Source organism: Barbus barbus (assembly GCF_936440315.1).
Source record: "Barbus barbus genome assembly, chromosome: 24".
Taxonomy (NCBI): domain Eukaryota; kingdom Metazoa; phylum Chordata; class Actinopteri; order Cypriniformes; family Cyprinidae; genus Barbus; species Barbus barbus.
The window spans coordinates 18,061,241-18,088,591 of NC_136752.1; the positions used below are offsets into that span (position 1 = coordinate 18,061,241).

A 27,351-nucleotide genomic window follows, 5' to 3' on the forward strand; every position below is an offset into this window, starting at 1 on the left:
AGTGTGGGTATTTGAACGATTGTTTGAATCATTCAGACAATCAGTCTGAATGATTCATGAATCATCGAAAACTAAATCGCTCCGAGCCGTCAAACACTCTCTCTCTCTCTCTCTCTCACTCACTCACACGCGACTGGTTATAATAGTTTACTACTATTCTAAATCTACGATGACTGCAATATATCGTAATCACATAATGAGGTAATTTAATTAGCTGCATCGTTTTTTTGAATCGGCTCTTTAAAAGAACTGTTCAAAAGAACCGAAACGCGGAAATGAGTCGGAGTTCTCATGATAATACAGTAAATTAGATATAAAGCTCCAACACTAGATGGCGTTAACGCACAACATTAATGGTATTTGCACTTTACCCTCAATACAAAGGAATCCATTGTCATATGACAGCACGGATGTAATATAACTATACAAGTATTTATAGAGTAAACAACATGACAAGCGTCAGAATCACCAAAATAAATACACCATTTGCGCACTTCAAATGAAAGCTTTAATTAGAAATAGTTATATACACACTGTAGAATTAAATTAAACTTTATACAAATATTAAAATACCATCTTCACACCCACAGCAATGTACAGAGGAAAACCAAAAGTGTAATGGGGAGCTGGGTGTATGAGTCAACTTAAATTACATTTGCAGAAAAACACCGTACAACAGTGTTTCACATACATCCTAGATATCCTTTTTTACTTGCGTCCTTTCTTTTAAAACTTGAAAACATCCTTTGAACGAAACTGATAAACAAGACAACAACTCAAAAGTTCATATTTCACGTTCACTGAAAAAAAAAAACATACGGGTGGACAATCTTGTCACATCCTCCAAAGGAGTAAAACCCTATGTCTGAAAAACAAGACAATGTTTAATGCATAGAAAAGAAAAAGTAAGGCCATAAGGAAACCGAAGACAAATTACCATAAAGCCAGTGAAATGGAAGAAACACATGATTACAAAGTGAGAAATGTATGAAATGTACAAGTTAAGGCAGCAGTAATATTTTGCCTTCAGTTTGCATTAAAAAAAAAGTAAATCAAATTTACAAAAACAAGCCAGGAACACAAAACTGAGGATGTGCAGATAGACAAACTGCCCTCTCTCTCTAAAGTCAGACACATAAAAATATATATATATTTAATGCATGATGACAAACATCAGAATTCTGAGTCAACCACAGGGGATATACACATAAGGTGGCAATGGGCAAGTACATAAAATGCAAACTCAAACAAAAGATTCATTGGTTTTTTTAAATGTCCAATTGCCAAAATAACATATGGAGTGAAGAACAAGGCCATTTTCTGGAGCTTTTATACATATTTATCTATAATTAAATATTTAATTGAAAAAAAAGGAGTCAGTACAATGCACAACCTATTTAAGATCTCGCAGGATATTTGAGTCACTCTCTTTACAAATACCATTTTAATAGCACATGGCTGAAGTTATTTATTAAGAAAAGTTAATAAAGAAAGCTCCTATCCTTGATAGTCATCTTTAAAATTTTATCCACACCACAGCTGACTTTGCAACACATTCAAATTCAATATATGTGTTTAATTTTCATTAATTAAAAGTGAATTAATCTTGCTCAAATATAATAAGTCCGCGTCAAAGCTCTTAAGGTATAGCCCAGTAATGAACTTAGTCAACACCCAAAAATGTCCTCTTGGAGAAAGAACATACAAATGATAAAAAAAAATTAAAACAATATTTTTTTTACTTGTGCGTGCAACACAAACATGAGAGAGATATACTTGCTTTTAAAGGAAGAAATAACATTGAATTATTTCTCTGAATGAGAGCAGTAATCTCACGGCACAAAGTATCTCTCCCTCAGTTTGGACAAACAGACAAGGAACATCCATTCTAGTTAAATAACATCTCACTTAGAAAATGGAGGTATTGAAAATGTTTCCTATTTTGGGGAAAAGAAGCCTAGATGATACTTCAGCCCTCTTTGAATCACAACTGCCACAGTCACACAGGCATCAGAAACACACACATACGCATAGCACAGCACAGGCACAGGTTCTTGACAAATAAAAAGGCAAGCATGTATTTGAATACAGTACTATGTAAATCAGTTCAACCCTGCGTCTTGCACAAGGAGATGGTGGAGATGGTGCTATGCATCATGCTTCGATTGTGCCGTGCTCCTGTGTGTACGCGCGTAGAACGAAACAGAAAAAAGAAATTGCACAGAACATGCAGCATCAAAGAGAAAAGGGCCTGGCTTAGCAAATCCTTTCTGAACTATAGGTCACAGTCATTGACGGAGCAGAGGTCCACAACGTAATCTGAATGCATTCGTTTGTAATTAGTGAATCCTCGCCGTGACGAGGTAAGCCTGTGAGTGCAACTGATTATTAGCGCACCTGCGAGAAAAGGTGCAACGTGTTAAACTCGAGCATTTGCGCATCCCTTTGAGGGGTCATCCGGTCGAAGGTTCTTCCTGTGAAGAGAGCTGCCAGACTCCTCGGGGGCCACGCAGCTTGTAGACCCCAGGAGCGGGCGATTTGTTGGCAGAAGGACAGCTGTCAGATTTTATTTACTGCTCTATTCTGACGGGTGGCTGTGGGGTACGTGTTTGGTGAGAAGCTTTAGGGGTTACAGTCCTGGCCAGCGATGACAAAGAGAGAGGGGAGACTGCACACAGGCTCAGGCTTCCTTAAGCAATGGAATATCTGGAAAAAAAGACACAAAGTATGATGTTGGGCACAGAAATTAGTATTTTAATACATATAATACAAAAAAAGTGAAAAAATGGAATGTGGCTATTTTTAATAAAAAATGTGTTTTCACAAATACAATGACTTGAATACACATCTGCTATAATGAGTGTGTTTTTCAATACAAATGTAATTTAAATTTTGATTTGAATGGGGAAGCACAAGTGATATAACTGTCCTCGTAAAAAAAGCTTCATTAAATAAGTATAAGTATATGTCATAGAGAAGCCTCTTAAAATATAAAATAATATTTTATACAGCCAGGAAACATTATATTAGAGGTAAAACATCATGTGATGTGACTAAAAAAAATAATGTTGTGATAATATTAAATCAACTGACAATTCATATACTGTGCTTTTTAATCAAATATAATTAATTACTCATTTATAAATATTATGAAGCGTACATTTATTTTTTTAATGTATAGAGAATGAGATAAACATTAAATTAATATATATTTAAATTAGTGCTGTCAAACGATTAATCGCATCCAAAATAAAAGTTTTTGTTTACATAATATATTTGTGTGTACTGTGTATATTTGTTATGTATATATAGATACACTCACATACAGCATGTATTTTGGAAATATTTACATGCATATACATTTATATTGTTATATTTATATATTATATATAAATATATTTAATATAAATTTAACATATGTTTCTTAAATATATACATGCATGTATTTGTATTTATATATACATAATATACACAGCACACACACATATATAAACAAACTTTTATTTTGGATGCGATTAATCGTTTGACAGCACTAATTTAAATATATATTTTATTAATAATGATTAATTATCATCTAATTGTAATTAATAACATGTATTTTGCAGTTATATTGTGTTTAAACTTAAGACACTTGAGCTCGTTTAAAAAAATATTAATGAAAAAAAAAAAGTTTTGCATAAGTTTTTTCTTTATTTCCATTTTATGACACGGTCACGTTAGCTATGATTGTAAAATATCATGTGGTGTGACAGCCCCAAAACAATGCTTTAATAATAATATACATTTTTAATATCTGTAAAATATTTGTTTAAAAAAAAAGTGTAAAAATCAAAATATTAAAATTTAAACAGAAATATATGTAATTAATTAAATATAACTCTTAGATATGCATTTGCCACATGTTTCAATATTATTATTATAATTTTTGTTTTAGATTAATTTATCATGGACACTTAATGTTTTATGTCATTAAACCACACAACACCTCTAGATTTGCGAGTGAACTCACCATCACCATAGTCTTCGGCAGAGGTGACTGAAAGCAAGCTGTGCTGATCGCTGCTCTCGCTGCTCTGCCTGCGGTGGAGAGGTGCAGCGGCACCAGGCTGCTCAGCAGCCCAGGAGGGAGAGGATGAGGAGGATGGAGAGGAGGAAGAGGGCATCTGGTGAACCAATACAGTCTCTGCGTGACACGAGGACGCAGCAGTCGAGGTGGAGGGAAAACTGTAACTCGCCTGAGCATGTTCAAGAGGTTCGTTCAAACCCTCGGCCTGAGGGCCCTCCGAAAGTACGATCTGTACCCGGGATTCAGGAGGGGGCACAGAACTGCCACCTGCGCCATACACTGCCTCTTCGTAGGAGGGCAGTGAGACCTGAACGCCCTCCACCATGATGGAGGTAGGTTGTCCTGACACACCCTGCTCCCGGCTGCTTTGATACAGAGAAGGAGAGATATGGGAATAAAAATACGGCTATCAAATCCTGACCTGTGGCTTACATCACAATGAGCTGATTACGCAATGGCAAATTACTGGAACAACAGCGCTGTAGGGGAGATGCCATATTTGTCCATGTCAAACAGTTGGAATTACGATCGACTTTAAATCTGCACACTACTAACATTAGTACAGTACAAAGGATTTGCATGCAGTGGTCCCAGAAGTATTTAGACCCTTATGTCAAGTCTTTGCACTGTACAATAAAATACCAAACTGAGTGCCATTTTCAAGTGCAATGTATAAAATGAGGAAAAATATATTGTTTAAAATAGTCAAAAAATAAGTTTTTGGACACTTTCTGGTTGCCAACTTTTAGTAGAACATAGTAATATTTCATATATACATTACTATTCAAAGGTTTTTAAGAAATTAGCACTTTCAACTGATCAAAATTGAACTGCCATTTTTAAATATTACAAAAGATTTCTATTACAAATAAAGGCTCAAACAATCCTGAGAAAATGTATCATGGTTTCCAAAAAATATTAATCACCACAACTATTTTCAACACTGATAATAGTAAGAAATGTTACATGAGCAACAAATCACAGTATTTCACAATATTACTGTTACTGCATTTTGATCAAATAATTGCAGTGTAGGTGAAGATACGAGACTTCAAAAACAAATGTATAAAACCATGACAAACATCAGACATTACATTTCTAAATTTCCCTTAAATATTTGTGGGCCACTATTATTGTTTATTTTCTCCTGAAGCCTTCTTATAACAACAAAGTAGTCACAGTTTAGGTATTCATCACCATTTCCATCCTCTCACTTATCTTTGGAATTAAATAGGCCTTTTTTGCTGCTGTTCCTTTAAGAACTATGTAAACTCCCTCTTTGTGAGAATAAAGCAAATGTCTTTAAAGAAGATATGCTCAGTAAGAATGAGACAGGGCCTCACCGGCTATGGTGGAAGGACTTGAGTTTGGGCTGAAGCAAAACAAACAGCACCACCAGCAGCAGGATGAGGGCCACAGAGCTGGCAGTGGAAGCCACAATAGACAGAGCCGACATGGGCAGCGGGGACTGCTGCTCCTCCCCTGGAAGAGAAACACTTTGTTTGATTCACTGCCGTGTGTAAAGCCAAAGAAGAAAAAAGGTTTGTAGAGATGTAAAACTAGGTATAGTTGAAAAAGCCAACTTAAACCAGCCTAAGGTGGTTAGCTGGACTACCAGCCTGGCCAAACTGTTTAAACCTAGCCTTTTTGATGCAGTTCATGCTGGGAAACCAGCTGGCTAAAGAGCTAAAAAAAACAAAAACACCAAACACCCTTGGGCCTGGTTTAGTTTTTTTTCCCACTGAAATATGATTGCCTAACAAAAACAAATAAACAACAAAAAAACACACGATGGTTGATGCTTAAAATGCTGCTTTCTGGGAACTACGTCATCTGACGCTGTACTGAACTCACTTGAGCAGTTTGTAGATACCTACGTTACAGTAATTTACCATGTGTACAATGATTCTCTGTTCTTAAAGTCTGTCAATAAGAAGGAAAACTATCCATATGTGACAAGACGGCAAAATATGCAAAAGGCCGAGACTGTGGATCAAGCTGCTGCGTGACATGCCTTGCACAGGGTGACAGCTGATCTGCATGGGCGACTTCCACTCTCCGTTGTCACAGCTTCGGAATTGGTATCCTCCTTTCAAAATGTAACCCTCATCACAGAAGTACTCAATCACGGTACCCTGGGTCAGTCTGTGGCACGGCGAGGGGTGGCAGTTATATCCTCCGTTCTCCGGCTCACTTGGTGGTTGACAAACTGTTGGGACATAAACTTTCGAGTCAGTGCGAGTAAAAGGAACCAGAGCTTTCACAGTGAAGTTTGACGAACAACTGTTTTTTTCTACTTAAAAACTTAATCTTTTGGCATGATGTGAAGAGCATTAGCTTTCTTAGAACAGAATACAACTGATGAGAAAACAGGAAGAGGACGTAGAAGAGGGTTAAATTGAACATACCGTCATTTTTGACACAGCGAGGCGGATCAGAGGACCAGTGGCCTGAGACGGTGCAAGTGATGATGCTGTAGCCATCCAGTGTGTATCCTGGATCACAGCTGTACTGTAGCAGCGTGCCAACAGAGAAGGAGCCACGATTTGTTTCCGTCAGGTTCCCACGGCCATGAGGCACAACTGAGGGTCTGGGACAACCTACAGGAGCAGAAAGAGCAGACGGTAGCATTAAAAACAGTTAAAATTTCCCTTGGGGCCTGTTACTGTCCTTCAATACACCTCTGAAAACGACAGTTATTTAATAATTATAAAAGCAGCATACTGGCTGTAAATGTAGGACAACAAATCCAACCTGAAATCCTCATGATTTCAACCGAAAAGTACATGGATGACAGTGTTCAAGTGTGCTCAGATTAGCTAAATTTCAGCAAAAATGTCACAAAAAAACTACTGTCAACTGTCAATGACAGACATAGCAATGCATAAAGCACAGCACACACAAGTCATTTTTAAACCAATCAGCTCTCTGTTAGTTAGCGCAGCATATTCGCACAACAACGTGAACATGAGTGAAATCACTTTCGATGACTTGGGAACTAACATCACAGACTGACAACAGAGTTTTCAGTGTTAAAATGCCCTAAAGTGTATTTACACTAACTCTAAAATTCATTATGTGTCAAAGAGAAAAAGGCGACAGAAGCAGGTCTTATTCTCATATTGCTGTCTGGTATTATATTCCTCCTCAACACTACGACCCGGTTTCACACACAGGGATTAGACTAAGCCAGGATTAGATCATAGTTCAATTAGGACATTTAAGCAATTTTTATAAATGTGCTTAGAAAAAAACATTACTGGTGTGCATCTTGAGACAAAACAAAGGCACTGATATATTTTAAGATCAGTCAGTGCAAGTTTCTTTCAGTTGAAACAGCTCAGACTTACATTTTAGTCTAGGACTAGGCTTAAGCCTTGTCTGTGAAACTGGGGGTACATTTCTGCCCTCAGGTTTAATGGCATAAAGCCAGTGGTGTCTCTTTCCCCTCTCATTTTCTCCTCCTTTCTCGCATGCAAAAAAACACATTTCCTGAGCCCGAGCCAGAGCTTCATTCACACAATAGATCATGTGAAACACGTAAACATGTTTCACCTCATTACATTTATCCAACAGAGAGAAAGAAAACAACTCAAACAAACAGGCCCCCTCGATCACTGTATTCTCCAAACTGAGCTTTTAACATGCTCTTAAACTGCGATCAGCCGATTATGGACTCACAGCTCTATCTCTTCTGTTTTGACACCAGACAAACAGTCAGGATATGAACCACAGATGCAGAGCTTCACAATCTATTATATCAAACATCTGTAAGCAGTTGATTTTTTCTTTGTTTTTGTTAGTTGGCGTCTATGTCCTGTATTTTAATGCACTTTTTAAAACGGAAATTTCTGATTTTGAGTGGATAAGTCATGAGATGACAAAAAAGATGACAAAAAATTGCAAACCTCTCCTACTTTGTTTTGCCTTAGGTTTAAATGAAACTTGATCATGAGACTATATTTTTCCTTGTTGTCATTTCATTGTTAGTCCGTGCGTCACTGAAAGGTAGGATCAATCAGGAAAATGAAAGAATCGCAGAATTGCAGAAGAACATTTGTTAATAACGGCTGCTCAGACCTGGCATGACAAGTTGGACTGGGCCTTCACATCATGCAGGGCTCCAAACTGCGACACTTCATGCATTTTCTCTGATCGGATATCTATATGATTTGTTAAAACGTTTCCCCATTTACACTTGGCCACATAAATGTGTCTTCGCAAAACGGATATAAATCCGTTCTTCAATTCCCGCTTCATATGCAAATATAACGGAGTTCACGTCAATGAAAGCAATGGATAATTTTATTAATTATCAGATAATTTCAATATCAAGAGAGCGCGCAGCATCAGCACTGGAAAGATAGGCTAGTCTCGCTACTTTTAATGAAGAAGATTGTGTGTTGAGCGTCTGCGTCTTACTTTCAGGTTCATTCAGTTTGCGCGTGGCTTGCTGAAGAAATACTCCTCTACTCATCCGCGGTGATGCTTGTTGCATTGCGCTGTCATATCTGACTATAACATGCCATATAGCCTAAAACGCTCTCACACGTCTATTATTTTAATATTATGGGAGGAGTAAAATTACCATATGTGGTTTCAACCAGATGCATTTACACTTGTCCGGTCGATCTTCTTATCGAGATCTTAGTCTATATGCTGTGTTCTGTTAATGCATGGACTTCCTGTTATTTGAAGCGCACTTGCCATCCAGTAATCGCAAAAAGCTTTGTGCTGTCTTACTTTTTAATAAACAAAGTAGCAGCTTTAAAATGCTACGAAATTCAAATGATGCGGTTTGGGTGCTCTTTAATGCGGACCACAAGCGCACACTTTCGGTAATATAAACACCAGTACCCCGCGTCCACACGGTCCGTGTATGCGTCCGGGTCGCGCGAGCGGAGAGTATCGCACTTAATGCTCAGGCGCGATCTCTTTAGCACCTCAGTTAAAGCAGCAAGTGAACCCATTATATATTTCGATTTACTACTATAGTATGAAATGAACATGATCAAAAGGTAGGCAATAAGAAAGCCTATAGTAGGCTACAACTGTTTTATGTAAAAGCTCATTGTTTCAAACTGAGGAAATGTATAAAGCTTGTAAACATTGCATTGTAATACATTTACCTCAGAATAACCACTCAGTGTCCATAAACTCATCAGTCAGCTAGAAAAATAACTATAAAGAGGAGCGTTTTGCTATATTTATGCGCTGTTGCATATTAATATTTTTACTTATTCTGTTGTACATGATTCAACTCCTCCTATAAAATTGCATTTTAGTAATGAAGAAAAACAGACTGAATGTGTGAAAGACGTGACAACATTTATAGGATGCACTGCACTCAGTTGCCAAGTGATGCTTATGGTCCATGATATTGGTACAGATTCTGTGTAACGAACAATTCTTTGTGACTGTATATTTCAAGTTGTAAAAGACATTTAATTCACACTTTAAGTGAACCTTAATCCCCCGGTCGACCTGATCATCTACAAGATGGATTAAAATGCTGATAAAGCCTAGAAAAGATAAGACATAAACACATAACAAAATGATTGAAATGTTAAAATAGGGGGGGAAAATAAAATGATAATAATAAAATAAACCACTTTTATTCTGTGGCACCTAAAAAAATAATTTGGCGCCTAAGTTTTTCTTTTATAGGAGCCAATGGCTCCTTACTCGATTTTTTTGTCTGGAGCCCTGTCATGTGTAACTGCTTGTACACTTGACAATACATACCCATCTTAGGAGTACCACATGGGACGGGTTGTGTGTCAGAAAACAATGTCCACAAGTATGTACCAAGGTTCTGACTGAAATTCCAATTAACCTCTTTGACTGGCAGAAGATTCCTAAGAAACTAGGTTAATTTTGTCTACCTCGAATAGTAGATCAGATTTACCACAAACAATTTCCTAATGTGCCCTCAACTGGATCCCTGACCTACTCTACTTAACACCAATAATCTGAATGAAATACGACTCGTTTAAATAATGAGAACTTTGGAGAGAGATCGCAACAATGAAACTAAATGTCAAACACATGGTCTTGAATGGCCTTCACACTCCAACTGTCCACAAATGCAGCACCCTGAATGAAAAAAAGGGATTTACAGCGGAATGAAATTCTAATTATCCTTCATTACAAATGGCTGTGGTCTAAAGCGGATCACATTACTGACCACTGCAGTGCGCAGCTGCTCATTGAGACCAAAACCCAGCGGCCCAGCCATGGATTAGTCCCTACGGTCTCAAAAAAAATCCTCCCTTGTAAATATGTTTTTGCTGGAGATCTCCTTATTACATGGGATGATGTGTTTTTCCATCTCTATTGTTTTTACTTTATCTCTTCTAATTCAAATCCCTGAGATTGTAAGCAAGCTGTCAGAAAATGGCAGAAGGGGGATTTATTCCTCTTTCCCATTTATGGAATTCGTAGAAATGGAGGAGGGTACATGTGGGCACATCTCTCACGGATATAAATCTAAATTAGGAATGGCCAGTATGACCAAAATCTTAAATTGCAGTATGATTAATTTTATAGGTAAAGTCTATTTCTCATCCTCAAGTGACTTAAGTAGTTCAAATTGAAAAAAATGAATCTCATTTGAAAATTAATAAGTCTGGTGTCAGTATATAAACATGTACTGACATGTTTATGTACTGAAATACTTTCAGTTCTTTTTTTTGTTAAGTGAAATAAGAATATAAAATAAAACTAAGCTAAAATACATTTCCATGACAACAAACTAACTAACATATATATAAATATATAAACAAAAACTAAATTGAAAATACAAAAGTTAAATAAATCAATAGAAATACAAGCTAAAATTAAAATGTATTAAAACCCTGCGCAAGGCTTCTACCATATGTACACAGCAAAACAAAATAGTAGTTTTTTAATGTCTCTGAATGAAATGTCTTATGCTTACCAAGGCAGGATTTACTTGATTAAAACAACAACAAAAACAGTAATATTGTAATATATTATTACCATTTACAATAACTGCTTCCTATTTTAATATTTATTTAATGTAATTTATTCCTGTAATGGCAAAGCTGAATTTCCAGCAGCCATTCAGTCGGTAGAAATCATTCTAATAAGCTGATTTGGAGCTCAAGAAACATTTCTTATTATTATCCATGTTGAAAACAGTTGCTTATAAATGTCGCTTTTGATAAACTGAATGCATAATTTCTGAATAAAAGTTTTAATTTACCAAAAAAAAACCTCACTGACCCTGAACTTTTAAACAGTAAAAAACAAACAAAAAGCAAAGAATCTATACCAGCCGACCCATTTCTACAGTCATAATGGCCTGCTCTAACCTCACGCAGTGATTCATTCATAATAGATGTTTGCTCATTGAATTCTTAATACAGTTACCACCAAAGCCTGCTTCGCAAACCTCCTGAGATATCCAGTGGTGTCGGCCAATGTGTTTATTGCACTGCAAGTTTGACGTTGTTGACGAAACAAGCACACCACAGATGCTGAGATATGAGACTCAACCGTGACATAACATGTCTTGAATGGTTCTCAAAGGGCTAATAACAGTATGCGGTTTCCTTCTTGTAAGAAAACCCTGCATGAGAGAGAGTAGACTGCGAGATGCCCGGGTCTCATGTTTCTGTGTATATAACATGGTTTGGACGGCATGAGTCCTGCTGCCGGCGGGAGGGAGGGTTGAGTCGATATGTATGAGTGTATTTATGTGCGTTTACTGTATCCACCACACATGTTCTGAAGTGGACTCAAAGGGTTAAAGGGAAACACAGCAGGGGCGTTGCATATCTGTGATGGGAAAAGCTGACTGCAAGAGATAAAGCGCACCCACAGACTCTCACGGCCCGAGCAGGAAACGGTGTTAGGAAAGTGAGTTTCAGCGAAAGGGGTGTCATTCCTGCAGGGACAGAGGAGAGGAATGAGTTTCCACACGCACATGTCTCATAACACAGAAAAAAAACAGATGAACTTGGCTGCTAGAGCAGAACGAGCCCTGACAAGACATCATCCAAGAAACTCTCCCTAGATAAAAGACTGATCCATTCCAAATGAATACACCAAACCATTAATGATTATCGACTCAAAACACAAACATCAACTAAAATATTGATAACCATTTCTCAGGACCACCCTTTCAGCATTGTAAAACATTTCCTTTTTGCTTTTTATTTTTATTTTTTATTTATAGAGACACATTAACATAGACTGGAAATCAAGGGAAGAGAGAGAACAAGCAGCCAACAAATCGATACAAATTTATAATTATATATAATTTATAATTACAGATGCAATGAAATATAGCCAAATTTTAAAAAAGCCTATAAATTTTCAATAAATGGCTGATATTAAACTGTGATATCATTTTGCAAAATAAATTACAAACAAAAAACATTGTTACATTGTAATTTCAATGTAACAATGTGATGTATTTAGGCATCACATAGTGTAGTATAGAAGTGTATTAATTTTGAGATTTATTAAAGATTACATTTAACCGTGTTATTAAATTATTGGTATTTTTAAAGATTAACTTCAAAATAGGCTTAAGAAGACTGCAAAAGAAATCTAAATGTAAAAATTAAGTAAATTTGCAAGAACAATTAAATATCCAATATCAAAAAAAACCAATTACAAATAAAATTTAAAATGTCTAATATCAAGCCATAACCAATACTGTACCGATATATCTTGCTAAAATATATTGATTAATGGCCATTAAAAAATTTAATGTAATAAAGTAAATAAGAAAAAAAAGTAAATAAATCACAGCTATAAATATCACCCACAATTTCTAAATAGGGATGCACCGATACCGATACTGGTATCGGGTCGATACTGAGCTCATGTACTCGTATTCGTTAAAATGCCCCGATACTAAACGCCGATACCATGCATGTGATCAGTGCCATATTCAGACAAAGAAACACCAACAACAGAAAAACAGACAGCAGAATGTAGTTATTAGAGATTAAGGTTGTCTAAAAATGTACATGCAATGAATATAATGTTAAACATTCTGTATTAATGCCTGTATAGCTGATGTGAGCAAGCTGATAAGCAAAACACGGCGCAAGCTTGTCGAGTGAATATCCCTTTCTCACAGATATCACTGGAAAGTTTGTACTTCGGTCGGAAATGTCAAAAACGAGTAAGTAAAACAATGCACAAGTTACTTAACAGTAGGGAGAGAGAGATAGAGAGAGCACGCGCGCACTTCTGTGGTGTGATCCTTATTGATGTTCGCTCAGCACGCATCATTTGAATTAAAACTAAATCGTAAATATATGACAACATATAGGGGCATTCATTCACTTTAAACATCATTTATTTTTAACCTTAAGCATTGAACACGAGTGAAAAACAAGTGAAACTATCAGCCTGTGTGAAATGCGCTAGGCTGTTCTGTACTTGTCCCTGTCATCTGCTCCGGTACACATAAGTGCGCGCGCTGTGCGTGTTTTCCTTGCTTCATGCATGTTTCTGCAATTATATGGCTTTGAAATCTAAATCGCAGCATGTTTCAGATGAAAAAAAAAAATTCTATATCTGAAAATGATTGATTTATAACGACTGGTTCCCTGCATAATTACAGCAAAAAGCGTGGTTACAGCACTGAGCCGCTGCAATGGAGCAGCTCTAATGCTATTTAAGATGATGTACCATAGAGCAAATAAATAAATAAAAAATTAACAGTGAAAGTAACAAAAAATTGTAAATTACATTTTAATTGGCATAATTAAGTGTGAAAAATAACCAAAGGATATACAGTCAAACCAAAAATTATTCAGAGACCAGTTATATTTTTTTATTTTTTTTTATTAGTGGGTGCAGGACACTATAGTTAATTTAAGTAAAGTAAATAAAGTAAAGTAAACTGTGACAAATTATACCCAAAAAATTCTTCATACAGTGGACTACCAGTAAAATTGATGCAAAAGTGAGACCAAAAAATATTCAGACCAAATAATGGAAAAAAAAATTAATTCAGGCTTTCATGAACCTGGTTGACAGCATGCCCAGGAGACTACAGGCTGCCATTAAGGCTAAGGGTGGGCCGACAAAGTATTGATAGTTGTGTAAATATTGTCATACCAACAGCTGTCTGAATAATTTTGATTGATTGATAGAAAGGTATTATCAAGCTAAATTTGTTCTGACACAGTTTAACTTGGAGTTCTTGTAATATTTTATTAGCATTTTCTAAACTATAGCGAATAAAATGTGAGAAATGTTGAAGGTGTCTGAATAAATTTTGGTTTGACAGTATCTATTTGATAAATGAAGTTAATCAACTAACATTTTACATACTCATTTGTTTTCTTTACCCAATATTTAAAAAATGTACAAATACAATAAAAGTATCGGTATCGGTACTCGGTATCGGCAAGTACCAAAACTTTAAGTATCAGTATCGGGCGAGTACTGGAAAAAGTGGTATCGGTGCATCCCTATTTCTAAAGCAATTCATCCCTAATATATTTAGTATCTTTTTGTTTGGGAGCACCCGTCATACCCTGAGAGGCGTTAAGACACGGACAGCAGCAGGGCCTCAAATAAAGCCTGTCTTCTGAGAGACAGAACAAAAGCATTAACTGAAGCTCCATGTGTTCTTTATTTCGCCCTTTTACAGCCCGAGGTCGGCAGCTGACTAATTTAAGTAGCTCGTCCTCCTGAACCAAATAGACTGGGAGGGAAAACCGAGAGACTCAATCTGACAGAAGACACAGAGGAAGACTATTGTTCTTCTAGCCTTTGTCACAGTGAAAACTGGCAGATGGGTGTTTGCACCCTTCTGATTCTATTCGGACAGCTGTGAGGCACAAGTAACTCCTCTTCTGTGTACAAAAAGGGAAACAAGGAAGAGATAGAAAGCAAGAGGGGGCACCCGGTGCCCCTGCTGTGTCTGCTATCAGCGGATGGCTCTAGACACAGTGCTCTTGTGTTCGGGATCTGCTGCGTCTTGGCTCACCCACTCCAGGAATGCACTCGGCCCACAGCTAATGACAGACTGGAGCCTCTGTGGTGCACACAAGCAGTCGGAGCAAAAGCTGCTTCCAGTCAGCCGCCTGGATCCTTGGCCAGCAGCTGTACTCAGAGGTGCTGGCATCCATTGTGCTGGCTAATGGCTACTAGGAACATGAGTGCGAAAAGAGCATGTTTAAACGTGACTAGGCGACTTAGGGCCAATGGTGAATGGCTATCAAACACGGTCCACACAGACAGATGGTGCAGTGAGTTGTTTTGAAGCAAGTCTGAGAGGTTTTTTTTTGGCAATGCTAAGGAAAAAGGGTGGAGTGTTGTTTTCTCAGACGGATCTATGTAAATAGTTTCACTTTTTTTAATCTCACGCCAGTGGCAGCATATGGTCACATCACGAGCCAAACCACCAAGGAATCGGTTCTTCAACATGCAAAATGCTAGTCGCAGCAATCTCATTGAAGCTTCCTTAAAATGATTTACACAAATGTAATCAAAAAGTTCTGAACAGAAAATTCACCTCATGTTGCAATGTCTGATTCACAAACTAATCATTCAGAGCAGTCTTTTGAACCAGATCAACCCAATTCCCTAAAGAGAGCCAACAAAACAGAATGATTTGCTCATGAATCAGACACCAGACGACCAGTTTTTCACTGAAAAACAACTTAATTTGGGTCCGTTTCATATCTAGGGTTATCAGACTTTTATTGGATATTCACCTTATTTTTAATGTATGAACAGGTGGGGCCATTTGTAACTTAAATGTGCAAGGCTTCCAGCATAATCCACTTTCATAAAACACTTTTTTGCTGCTGCTTTTGTAACCTTTTTGAAGCTTGAAAGCTTTGTTCTTTGTAAGCACATGGAAAAAGCCCTAGTACAATCTTCAAAACTGCTCAGTTTTTCTACAGATGTAGACATACAGGTTTAAAATAAAGTAAATTAAGCAACAAAATGTATATTCCGCATTTATGCAACTCGATTTACACGTCTATCAAGAAAGAATGTAGGCTAATCCTCACATGAGGAACAGTCTGTCTGTTAGTCACATATTTCCTCATACTTCCTCATAATGACTTGATGTGAATCAGTAACTCTATGCAAGCTATACAAGGCAAGATGTGGGTTCTGTATCAATTGAATCACCAAAACAGTCAGTTTGACGCTAGAGGTTCGTCATTAAAGGCGACAAGATGAGAATGGGTTTTTATAAGCCTCCGTGGGCCAAACTGCGTGATTTCCCTGATGATGGGAAATGAATATCAGAAATATTGACTGCTAGTCACTAAGCTAAGATAAAAAGAGAGTAAATTTTAATTTTAGATTTACAATTTCATAATATAGTCTCTTTCTAGTGATAAACCATTATCGTTTATTCTAGTGATAAGACATTAACCTTTAAACTTGTTTGACAAGGGTGTGGAGAGAAACTTAGGTAAGTGTAATATAATCTTTCATAGCTGAAAGCTAAGCTAGCTGTATCATCAAACATGTCACAAATGGCACCAACAGCTCTAGTTAGTTCTTTTCAGAGTGATGCAAGTAGACTTAACTAGTCCACACTAGTGTACACAGACTATATGTCGGCCATAAGAATGGCTTTGCAAACAGCCTTCTGAATTTAAAATCACACAAGCGACACATGCTTTGACATCCACACCAACATCCTATAAAACATTTGATATAATATTTAGGGACAGAACAACATTTGCTAAACTTGTGCTATTAGCATTAGCAAGGCCTAGAAGGCACATTAGCAATTATGCTATTTTGTTTACAAGATTAGAAATCAAGCCTAATGTATTCTTCAAGCAAAGATACACAATAGAGGTTGCAGCCATTGATGCAATGTATAGATGTCTGGCAGTCTGTAGGGCCTCAGCAGGTCATTTCCCATTCTGGGTTTTAACCCAGACAGACACTGGACAACATATTACAGCAGAAAACTAAGTTAAAGAGCTTGAAGAACTACTATATGAAACCTTGAGGGGAAAAACATAACGCACAGTCTTCGTTAGAGAAGGAAACCAGACATGTACACATCTGTTTCACATGGATTTTGCAAAGAAGAATCGGGTCAGCGCTGTAACTTGTTTAAAGTTGCATTACAACGTAACAAACCAAAACTTGGGGAAAGTCAAGTTTATCAGTTCAGTTTGTAAGTTCAATTCACAATTCTCATTTTAGTCATATAATGTGCCTCAAATAAAACATCACTTTTACTGGGAAATTCACCATCAGGTAAAATTAAGTACAAGGGCTAATTTGCATACATCTCTCAAACCCACACAAACCAATTGCTGAAGCAAAAGAATACTTCTATCTACTGTAGCGTTTACAATTTTGAGGTCAGCAAAGTTTATTTTTTCTTTTGAAAGAAATTATTCGTTTTATTTAACAAGGATGGATTTAATAGATAAAAAGTAACAGCAATGCATTTATAATTAGTGGTCGAATGATATGGGTTTTTTGACAGCCGATGCCGATATCTTGGAAAGCAGGGTGGCCGATGACCGATATATAGCCGATATAATTTTAATTTATATTTAAGAAATTTTCAATAATTTGAAAATGGATTAAAAAATAAATGAGTAAAATAAACTTATACTTTAGATGACAAAGAATTTTCACAAATAAATACATATTTAATATAATTAAAAAGGATTAAACACTGTAAGCCACGATAGCACTCATTTTACATACAGCACACAGTGAAAATGACAAATATAACAGTGGGCAAATGCATAAAGTGCAGCATAGTTTGAAATCAGTTTAAAGTTTGTCAATCGCGTGTCTCCAGAGAAGCTGAGCTCTCCTCCAGTCTGCTTTCAATTCGCACAGACTGACCATCATGCAGAGAATACACCATCATGCAGCATACAAATGCACACTTTATAAGATCTCACAGCTGGAGAGAGACTAAGTCTGCAAGGTTTGTGAAATTAAATGTTTATAAAGTAATTCAAAGATTTGTTTAAATGATATAAATGTGTAGGCCTATTTGCTGAATGCTGACGGCAAACGAGAAAGTATTATAATATTTCCCTTTCTGTTACAATATACTAAAAGCAATCGTTATAACACTTTTTTGTTTACATTTTATTTAATTTGTTTAACAGTTCTATCTGATTATTAGACAGACGTCTATCCATATTAGACAGAATTGTACAACGACGGCAAACAAGAGGGAGAATGTGAGCACAGTGTGCTCAGGCGCTGCGCCATCAAAATAAAAGTCCCGCTTTGAACACATCGGCCAAACAGAAAAACGTATCCGCTAATGCCGATATTTGAAAAATAACAAATATCAGCTGATATATCAACCTTGGCGATATATCGGTCGACCACTATTTATAATGTAAAAGATTTACATTTCAAATAAATGTTCTTTATCAAAGAATCCATGAAAACAACTGTTTTCAACAATGATAATAACTCTATTTTTATTGTATTTTGGATTTAATAAATGCAGCCTTGGTGACCTCAAGAGACTTTCAATTTTTTTTAAATATTTTACTGACCCCAAACCTTTAAACAAGCCAAGTGATACATTTAATGGTTTTAGCATGCACCTGGAAAATAATTAATCACCATTAAACAATTTGTGTTGGAAAATTCAAAGTATTTCTGCTTTTTGGTTATTCAAACTGCACATTTGTCTTTAGTATCTCACTATGCTAGCACCTCATCCAATGTCATAATGGTTTGAATCCAGTCTTTGCTGAGGTGAGAATTAACACTAGACAACATATGGAAGTGGTACAGTGACAAATCAGAGTAAAAAGTGTGTAACATGGGAAATTCCTCTAGTTCACAATCCGCTTAGTGCTAAAAACAGAGCGACTTCAGCTGTGTGCCTTCAGGGAGCTGCTTTTCATTCTCACACACTGAAATAGTGTGGGCTGAGTCAAGCTCCAGAAACCCTAAGATCAGCCTCTGAGCACAGCAAGGTTTTTTTTTTTTTTGCCTTCCTGTGCTACTTCCTCTTGTTTGTTTTTGTTAACTATACATGTGAATGAAGCAATGCAATAGCAAAGATTTTTAAAAAGAATTGTTCCAAACAACATAATTTTATAAGTAAGATAAGATCTGGCCCTCCTTGTATCTCCAAGCTTTGTGGATGCTGAAATGTTACACAATCACTATCAAGGTGCCTAGCCTTGTAATAAGTGCAGTGAATGTTTCAAGCAGTTCACTGTAAAGTTTCAATTCGCAAATTGCAGGTCCTGTCTTGACATTAACATTGATGACCTGCCAAACAAGATACATGGCCAACATGATGTGCACACCAAATGCCACAAATTATAGCAATTAATCTACAAATAACAGCTTCTGCTAGTTGTTGGAACATTGCTGTAAGGATGCGCTCCCATTCAGATGCACTGATGTTTGGAAATGGTCTTTATTGGAATAGCAAAACCCATTAACGAAAGTGGGGTATTTACATTGTCATGGCCATGATGATTATGTAGGATTCTTTGTTTTGTGTCATTAGCTCATGTAAAGCACCAACAAATTTATCAATAGATCTATGTCATCATCATCACGGTCCACACATCTGATTCAGGTTCCTCTTTTAACACTCAAGCCTCATATGATTTCTTCAACAAGTTCTACAACAGTCCAGACCAATACAGATCATAGAACTTCAAGTAATGGGTCGATTTCATGCATTTATGCCCACTAAAGAGTATAATCTGACTTATCAGTAGTATTAGTATGAAAACTAGCACTCAGCGGGGCATGACCAAATCATAAAAAAACTTACAAATAAGATTGTATGACTAATTCAACTAATTCTAAAAGTCATGAGACTTTTATAATTGTCTGTTATATTTTATAATGTTAGTTATATAATGTTAATATTTCCTAATGCAATTTTTACAACTGAAATCATAAAGAAATGCAAAACTATCCTCAAAATATACCATGAATAATGCATAAATTTATATCAAAGATGAAATGTGCAATCTCTGCTTCACTGGACAGAAAGTAAAAGGATGCTTGGGTGGGCGCACAGAAAAAACAGCCAAAATATGGCGCAGTATCATCGACAGACTTTCATCGGATGACCTTGAAAAATCATCCCTTCTGTCCGCTGCTCAGTCTGTGGGAGGACTAAACATGTAGCATTCAGCCGGTGTACTAGATTCATGCCAAACACGTGTGAGCAGCCATACATCCATGCATACACACACACACACATTACTTGGGATCACTTGGAACACTTTTGTCCCTTGCTTGACTTTGTGGTGCTGGATCAATATGAGAATGTGGCCGCTTGGGATCAATGGTCCAGCCCAATCCCACCATCCCTCAATCTCTATCATTTATTCTCCAAGTGCAATGCTCTCAGTGACTCACTCATTACATAAGGCAAGAGACACTCATTTGCCTGTTGAGCTGCGTTCGCGTGTTGTTAAGGGGAAATAGTGCAGATGCTGTGTGGTTTTGGGAACGGAGAGTTAAGTGCTGTTCAGACAGGATTAGTTTTCCAAATGACGTTGGAGTTAAAATTATATATGAAATCAAAGCTGTTTTTTTATAAGTAACAGTTTGGATGGGATTGAGAGCATCCCCTTCCCCCATTTCATTTCATAATTTACTTTTGGCCATTTGACCATAGTCATAAGGGGCTTTCACCGGAACTCTAGGCAAAAGTACCAGCTTTTTGTTCGTACTGCAGGAACTATTTTAGTTCTAGGAACTCTATTTGGGGGAACTAAATTAGTTTAATATAGCCAGACCTTCAGACTAATGTTTGAAGCAAGCAATCATGTTTCGTTTTGTGCTGCGGCAAGTTTAGGGGTGTGGAAATGTCTCCACATTAACAGACCGGTGTCTGGACATATTTTAAAGAGCCTATGCCGCGACCTTTACATAGTTCACATACTTTTAAAAATCCAGTGTTTAATTGATCTGTCTTCAGAGTTCCTACTGCCAGAGCCAATGCCAATGCAACCAGAAAACGGCCCAAGGGGGAAAGTGGTTCTCTAGTATCTGGTACTGGCTAGTTCCTCAAACTACATGGTGCAAAAGTCCCTAACGTATTTTCTTAACTTGAAAACTGTTCCAATTTTACACACAATTTTCCTACGTGGAATGGAAAATTCATGTACTGAATATCAATATATTTGAAGGTATTGTATCAAAGCTAGAAATTCCAGTACTGTGGCAACAACACTACTTATAAATTTGGCATATTTATACCATTATGCATATAAATAAGACTACAGTGGCTGTTCTGAACCATCTGTGATTTGACTCTACTTATTGACTTCATTTGCCATTTACGTTGGATGGGATGCTAACAGTACTTCAAGCACCAACTGTTATTTTACCCAGGAAGTTGGCTGAAAGGTCTACAAACACAAAATGCTGAACCACATATTCACCTGTCCTTCTCAGATTAAAAAAAAAAAAATCTGAATAGGGCTAAAGAATAACGCTTTATAAAAACAAACACACAAGTGCCCAAGTGACTAAGGTCACACATACACACCTTGATCTTTTAAACAACACTTCAACTGCCTGTCAACATGGATATCTGTTTTTGTTCTCAAGCTAAATCTGCCATGCAAAGCAATATATAGAGCTATGTTAGTGAGGGAGACACTGGATGAGACTCGCACAGAAAGGGGCAACAGACATACACACACCCTCAGTGACGAGAGAGAGTGAGAAAGAGAGAGAGTGAGAGTGAGAGAAAGCCCATCCCCCACCAACACCTCCCAGATGCTCGACTGAAAACAAAGAAATTATGCTCATTTTATTCCATCCGGAAGCTTAAGTCCATGTTTATTTCTGTTATCAGAGCAAAGAGAGTGACACATACAAAAGAACAAAAACCTTTGTCTTTGACATCAAGAATCATAGATGCCAACAGACAATCTGTGACTCAGAATTATGCAGATACCGAATTCAACATAATTAATTGAAAAAAACAATGCTTCATTCACCTCCATTCCTGCAAGTAACTTCACATATTTCATAATCTGAGGACATTTTACTTCCTACGAAATCAATGAGGCAGTTGTCAGCATCTTAAATATCAGTGTCAAAGTGAATGGCAGTGGAAGGTTGATGTGTAGGAGGAATATGGAGGAGGTTTTTGTGAATAATCTCACCTGAAGCTTGGCCTGTGGGGAGCATGCCGAGGAGGAGGAGCAGCAGGGATGTGGCGGCCACCCTGTGAGCGAGCGAGGCTCTTGTCTCACACGCTACCATTCCATTGCACATCTTTCAGCCCTGCTTGTGCAGCAAGAATCCTCTCCGGCTGAACCTAGCGACAGAAACACACACTTATAACTACTCCGTAGTTAGTGTATTAAAACAAAACTGAAATGGTAGCTACAACATCATTTATGAGTCCTTTACCATGCTCACATGGAATTTGTGCTTACACATTTTCACTGAAAGTCAAGAGGATTTCATATAACAAGTCTTAAACCAAGAATCAAAATCTTTCTGTCACACACGGCAAAAGTGGGCTATATTATGACCATAAATATTGTTGCATATTTAAAAATAAAAATATATTTTAAATCCCAATTAAAACAAGATTTAGGTCTAGTCATTAAACCTTTATTAACTTATTGCCTGCATTTTTTTCTAAGCCACTCTTCAAAAGTGACTTTCACACATATCTCACTTTATCAATGATCAAAGCCTGTTTTTACTCACATTTGGCTAAAATAAAATCACTTTTGGAAGCTTTTTTAGCTTCCAAAAGTGTAGAACTCTCAGTTCCTTTTTAATTCCAAGCTATGTTCATGGCGAGAGCCAGGTTTAGTTATTCAAAAATAAAACTAAAGAAAGATGTTTAAGACAATTATTTTCTAAAAACCTAGATTAAAGACTAAATTTGGATTTACTTGGTTAAAACCCTTTTCTAAAGTATCAACAGAATAAAAGTTTCTCAAAAGAGTAGACGCATTACAGTCCAGCAAAATATTGTTTTAATATTGTATTGCTTTAATAAACAGAACATATAGCTTTAATAAACAGAACATAAGCAATGTTTTCAGTTCAAGACCAATGGAAAAAATAGTATGTTTCAAAACATCATTGTTCTCGAAACTAACTCATGGACAATGTGAGAACTGAGAAACCTTGAGTAATTGAATTGCTAATTTCACAATACATCCTACATGTTATACTGAAAATCAACAAACACAGAACAGATGCTGCAGGGTATCCATGTGGTGTATGGTGGTGTTGTTTACATTACGTATGAAGCCTATTAGCAAATACGACAGTGGAGAGTGAGTTAGAATCACATTACTTTGTACTTAGGGAAAAAAAACAAGTGCACAACCATTACACAAATGAGAGCAGGTGCAACGGTGCTGCTAAGCAAGCAGAAACCATTTGTCAGCATTCCTCCAAAACAAGATACGTATGTGTGTGCTGAGGGCAGATTAAGCTCAAGAACACGGGGTGCATGAGTCCCAGAAACAAACAGGATGCTGAGGGTGCAGCTACTGCTCCCACATGAAGCCAATCTGCCACTGCCGCCACACCTTTCCCCTCCTCACTGGAGAGAAGCACTAGGGTGCCCAAGGAGCACAAGGAGTGTGACGCACATCCCACTGGCAGAGAAGAGCTCGACTGCTGCCTCATGTACCAAACAGACTGGCGAAGAACATTCTGCAACAAACTGCTCGGTGCCAACATGATCCCAGAGTGGGAAAACGACAATTCAGTCTGGATTCAGTCAAAGTGACTAAGGTGTTGTACAGAAGGCATCCCGAGTAAGCGCATCGACTGACATGGCGCACAAATATCCAACAACACTTGCTTGAAAATATTTTCAAACAGACATAAATGACAATATCACATGCTGTTTAAGAACCAAGCCTTTATAAAGTGCACCAAACAACTCGATTGTGGATGTAAAGATCTAGTTCACCCCAAATATTTACCACCATTTACTCACCCTTAAGTTGTTCCAAAAACAGTAAGCCTTTAGTTAATATTTAGTCTTGCGTAATAGCCAGACCTTCAGACTAATGGCAGAAGGTCTGGGAATGGCCAAGGCCTGCCCAAGAGGCCATATGACTGACAGGTAAAGCAACCAATCACGTTTTGTTTTGTGCCGCATCATGTTTAGGGGCGTGGAAATGTCCCCACAATAACAGACCGGTGTGTAAAACTCTTGGACATATTTGAAAGATTCTATGCCATGAATATTTCACATACTTATGAGAATCCAGCATTTAGTTGATCCTGATAAGCACTCGTTGTCACAGTTGTACACACAATGGCTTTCTTCTTCCATGACACGGTTTGGCATCACGGCATCTTTGTTTCCAGACGGAACGTTAATGAACGCGAGACACATTTCTCCTGGAAATCCTGTATAATTCAACCAGTCCGATTATGACTTCGAAACTCCTCAAGTGCATCAAAGTTTAGGTGGAATGGACTTTCAATGGAGAAACAGAAATAACTTCATATGCATTTGCAAACATCCTGTTGGTTTTGAATAGCATGAGGGTGAGTACTTGTTGGCATTTTTGAGTGAACTATCCCTTTAAGAGATCTGGTTTGTACTTGAAAGCAGTTCTTTACCACTTTGTGGTAAAAAAAATATTTTTTGACCACATTAAAAAGCCATCATCTTATCACACTACTTAAAATAACAAAACAGGCCAGATGCCAAAAGAAACGTGGCACCTCAGTTCCTGCTTTATCATACCAGAGCTGCCTTCAACGTAAAAGGGTTTGAGCAAGAAATATGCAAATGCAGAGCCCTTCCAGCTGTCTGGAGTTTAGTAAGAGATGGAAGAGAAAAAGGCAGAAAGAAAGAAATACATAGCTGGAAATGGCAAGGTTCACTCTGGTAAAAAGTGTCCAGGCTGTATGACAGCAAAGAAAGAGCCTTTTGTTAAGCATATTATGGCCCACACAGTTCCTTTATCTACACCTTTGCACAGAAAAGGCAATGAGGAAGAAGTGACCATCTATAGGGAACCTACAAGAGTTTGTGAAGGGAAGTTGATATCAAGTTGCTAACAATGATATCACATTGAAACAACCTCCTGATCAAGTTTCAACAAGTCAAGTCACGCAAACACCAGTAAAGATATGCTATTTGGAAAAAGACCGTGAATATGGGGTCTTGGGTTACAAGTAGTACAAAAACAAGGCAACAACCAATGCAATGCGAATTATAAAGCAATTACTGGTAGACAGATGACACTAATCTTGTTTTCACGACAAGAAATGACATTATCGCCTCACTGCAAACATGAGCAGCACATATTTATTTAAAAAAAGAGGCCAGGTATTTGGAAGTGAAGTGTGCTGAGGGACATGATAATGTAGTTATTCTATGTAAAACAGAAATAAGCCCCAATATGTCCAGATTTAAAGTCACACGCGCCGACACGTGCAACTGTTCCGAGAGCAGAGCGAGCACAACAAAGAGAAGAGTGTCTCCTGAAACTACTGTGAACGCAACACTATTGACTTATGAAAACAAACTAAAATAAATATGCATCACTAATAATCGCGGTTAGGTTTTCTAAAGTAATACACTTTGAGACCGTTTCTAACTTTTCGATCACAAGTTTTTTTAAAGTCCTCGCGCTACTTAAACACGGTGTTCACGGCACAGTGCTTTGTGTTTGCGCGTGTATGTTTCGACCCGACATGTCGGTTTTGCCAAACGAATAAATAAAACGGGATGTGTATTACAAGTATATGTTGACCGAAACTCTCTGGAAATGTACACGTATGAAACCGGTTAACGCAAGTACAAAATACCACAACGACGATATTTGAGGTCCATTGCTGACCGAAATAATACTGTAACACTATGACACCAATTATACTTGTCCATGCATCTAAAACAAAAGCAGCTGTTTGATAATATACATATACCATATATTTACCAGTCTAGTAAAGTAAAATGGCAGCCTATGGCGAATAGGAAGCTAACAACAGGCTTTGTCCGCATCGCCGGACTGGCGACTTTTGTAATCGCGTTATGACACGCTAATTAAAAATCACATTTCCACATGAACCTTTCCGGATAATGACGTAAGGACGACCTGATTAATTTATACAACAAATAATTGTCATCATCATTGATTAAAAAGACCTTTCTTTATAACAGTGCTTTTGATTGGATTAGGATTCACAAGCGAGCTAACGTTATATGGCTTTGAATATTAAAGTCCTTTAACAACCAATAACTCACCGAACTACTATTTCTATATTTGAGTACACAGACTGAATAGTTTGGCTATCGATATTTGTTAGCTTTTGCGATAACCAGTGATTCAGATACTAAAGACTCCGTTTGGCTAACCGTGTTAGCTCAGCTAACTAACGTTAACCTTCACAACACAAAAAAGAGATCTTACCAGTGAATGCCCTCCTCTTTAAAAATCAGTATCGGGTCACCATGGAGCTGCGGCGAATGGATGGAAATCCCAGGGTTACTGTAAACGCGGTTTATGTTGGGATCGAATGTATTCGGGGATTCTGACGGCCCTTTTCGACCTGATCATCCGTCTACGAAGAAGGGTGAGCGCAGCAAGCGGGGCCAGAGCGAAGTACCTCCCTACTGTAGGAAAGAGCTGCGAGCTCCACCAGCGGCCTCGCTCTCACACCGTCTCCATGACGACCAGGCGAACTGTAAGCGAAAGGGGCGTGGCTTACGCGGTCTGCTAGTTCATGAGAAATCAGCTTTAACTTGGAAGAGAGGGATGCGAGCCAACACAGATATGGCCGGGTATTGTTTAAACTAGCATATTGTAATATAAACGAATTGCTAATTCATCATTTTGCATAGTCATTTACACGGAAATTTGGTCTTTGCCGACTGTCGATTTTTTAAATACTTTTCATGAGTATTCAGTGAGTGCACATTTACTGTTGAAGGGAAATGTAATTTTGGCATCGTAAATCATAAGGACGATTTTACTTGATTTATAAAATATTTTAATTAATAAATTTTTTGTACAAAGAAAATCGTCTTATATCTTGCTGAATGAAACCAGAAAGTACATTGACAATATTGGAGACTGACTAAAAAAGCCACAAGTGTTTTTGTAAATAAAATATTTTAGATTAATTTATTTCTATTATCATTTCTCTTTGTTTTGTCAGTGTTTTATATAATGAAATGTGTTTATTCATCTATGCTTAGACTACATAAAACAAAAGAGGTAAACGGGGATTAAAAGCAATGTAAACTGAAGAAATATCAAGTTTTGAGAAATACATGTCGCTGAAAACAGGAAAATAAGTTGCGAATGTTGGAAATATTTTAGATTAAT

General features: G+C 37.3%; 1 protein-coding gene across 2 annotated transcripts; it reads right to left on the minus strand.

Annotated features, from left to right (window-relative positions):
- Positions 1 to 1,754: 1,754 nt before the first annotated feature.
- On the minus strand, positions 1,755 to 26,680 carry LOC306843731 (sushi domain-containing protein 6-like). Of its 2 annotated transcripts, none has more exons than XM_079375375.1 (7): positions 26,434 to 26,680; positions 22,189 to 22,343; positions 6,475 to 6,666; positions 6,081 to 6,275; positions 5,410 to 5,548; positions 4,010 to 4,428; positions 1,755 to 2,706 (listed from the first exon to the last, which is right to left on the minus strand). In XM_079375375.1, exons 2-7 carry the CDS (start codon positions 22,298 to 22,300, stop codon positions 2,681 to 2,683), a joined length of 1,083 nt encoding a protein of 360 aa, XP_079231501.1. In that variant the 5' UTR covers positions 22,301 to 22,343; positions 26,434 to 26,680; the 3' UTR covers positions 1,755 to 2,680. The 2 variants fall into 2 exon arrangements, with proteins under 2 accessions (XP_079231501.1, XP_079231500.1); XM_079375374.1 differs by having other exon boundaries at positions 4,010 to 4,431.
- Between the last annotated feature and the right edge of the window lie 671 nt (positions 26,681 to 27,351).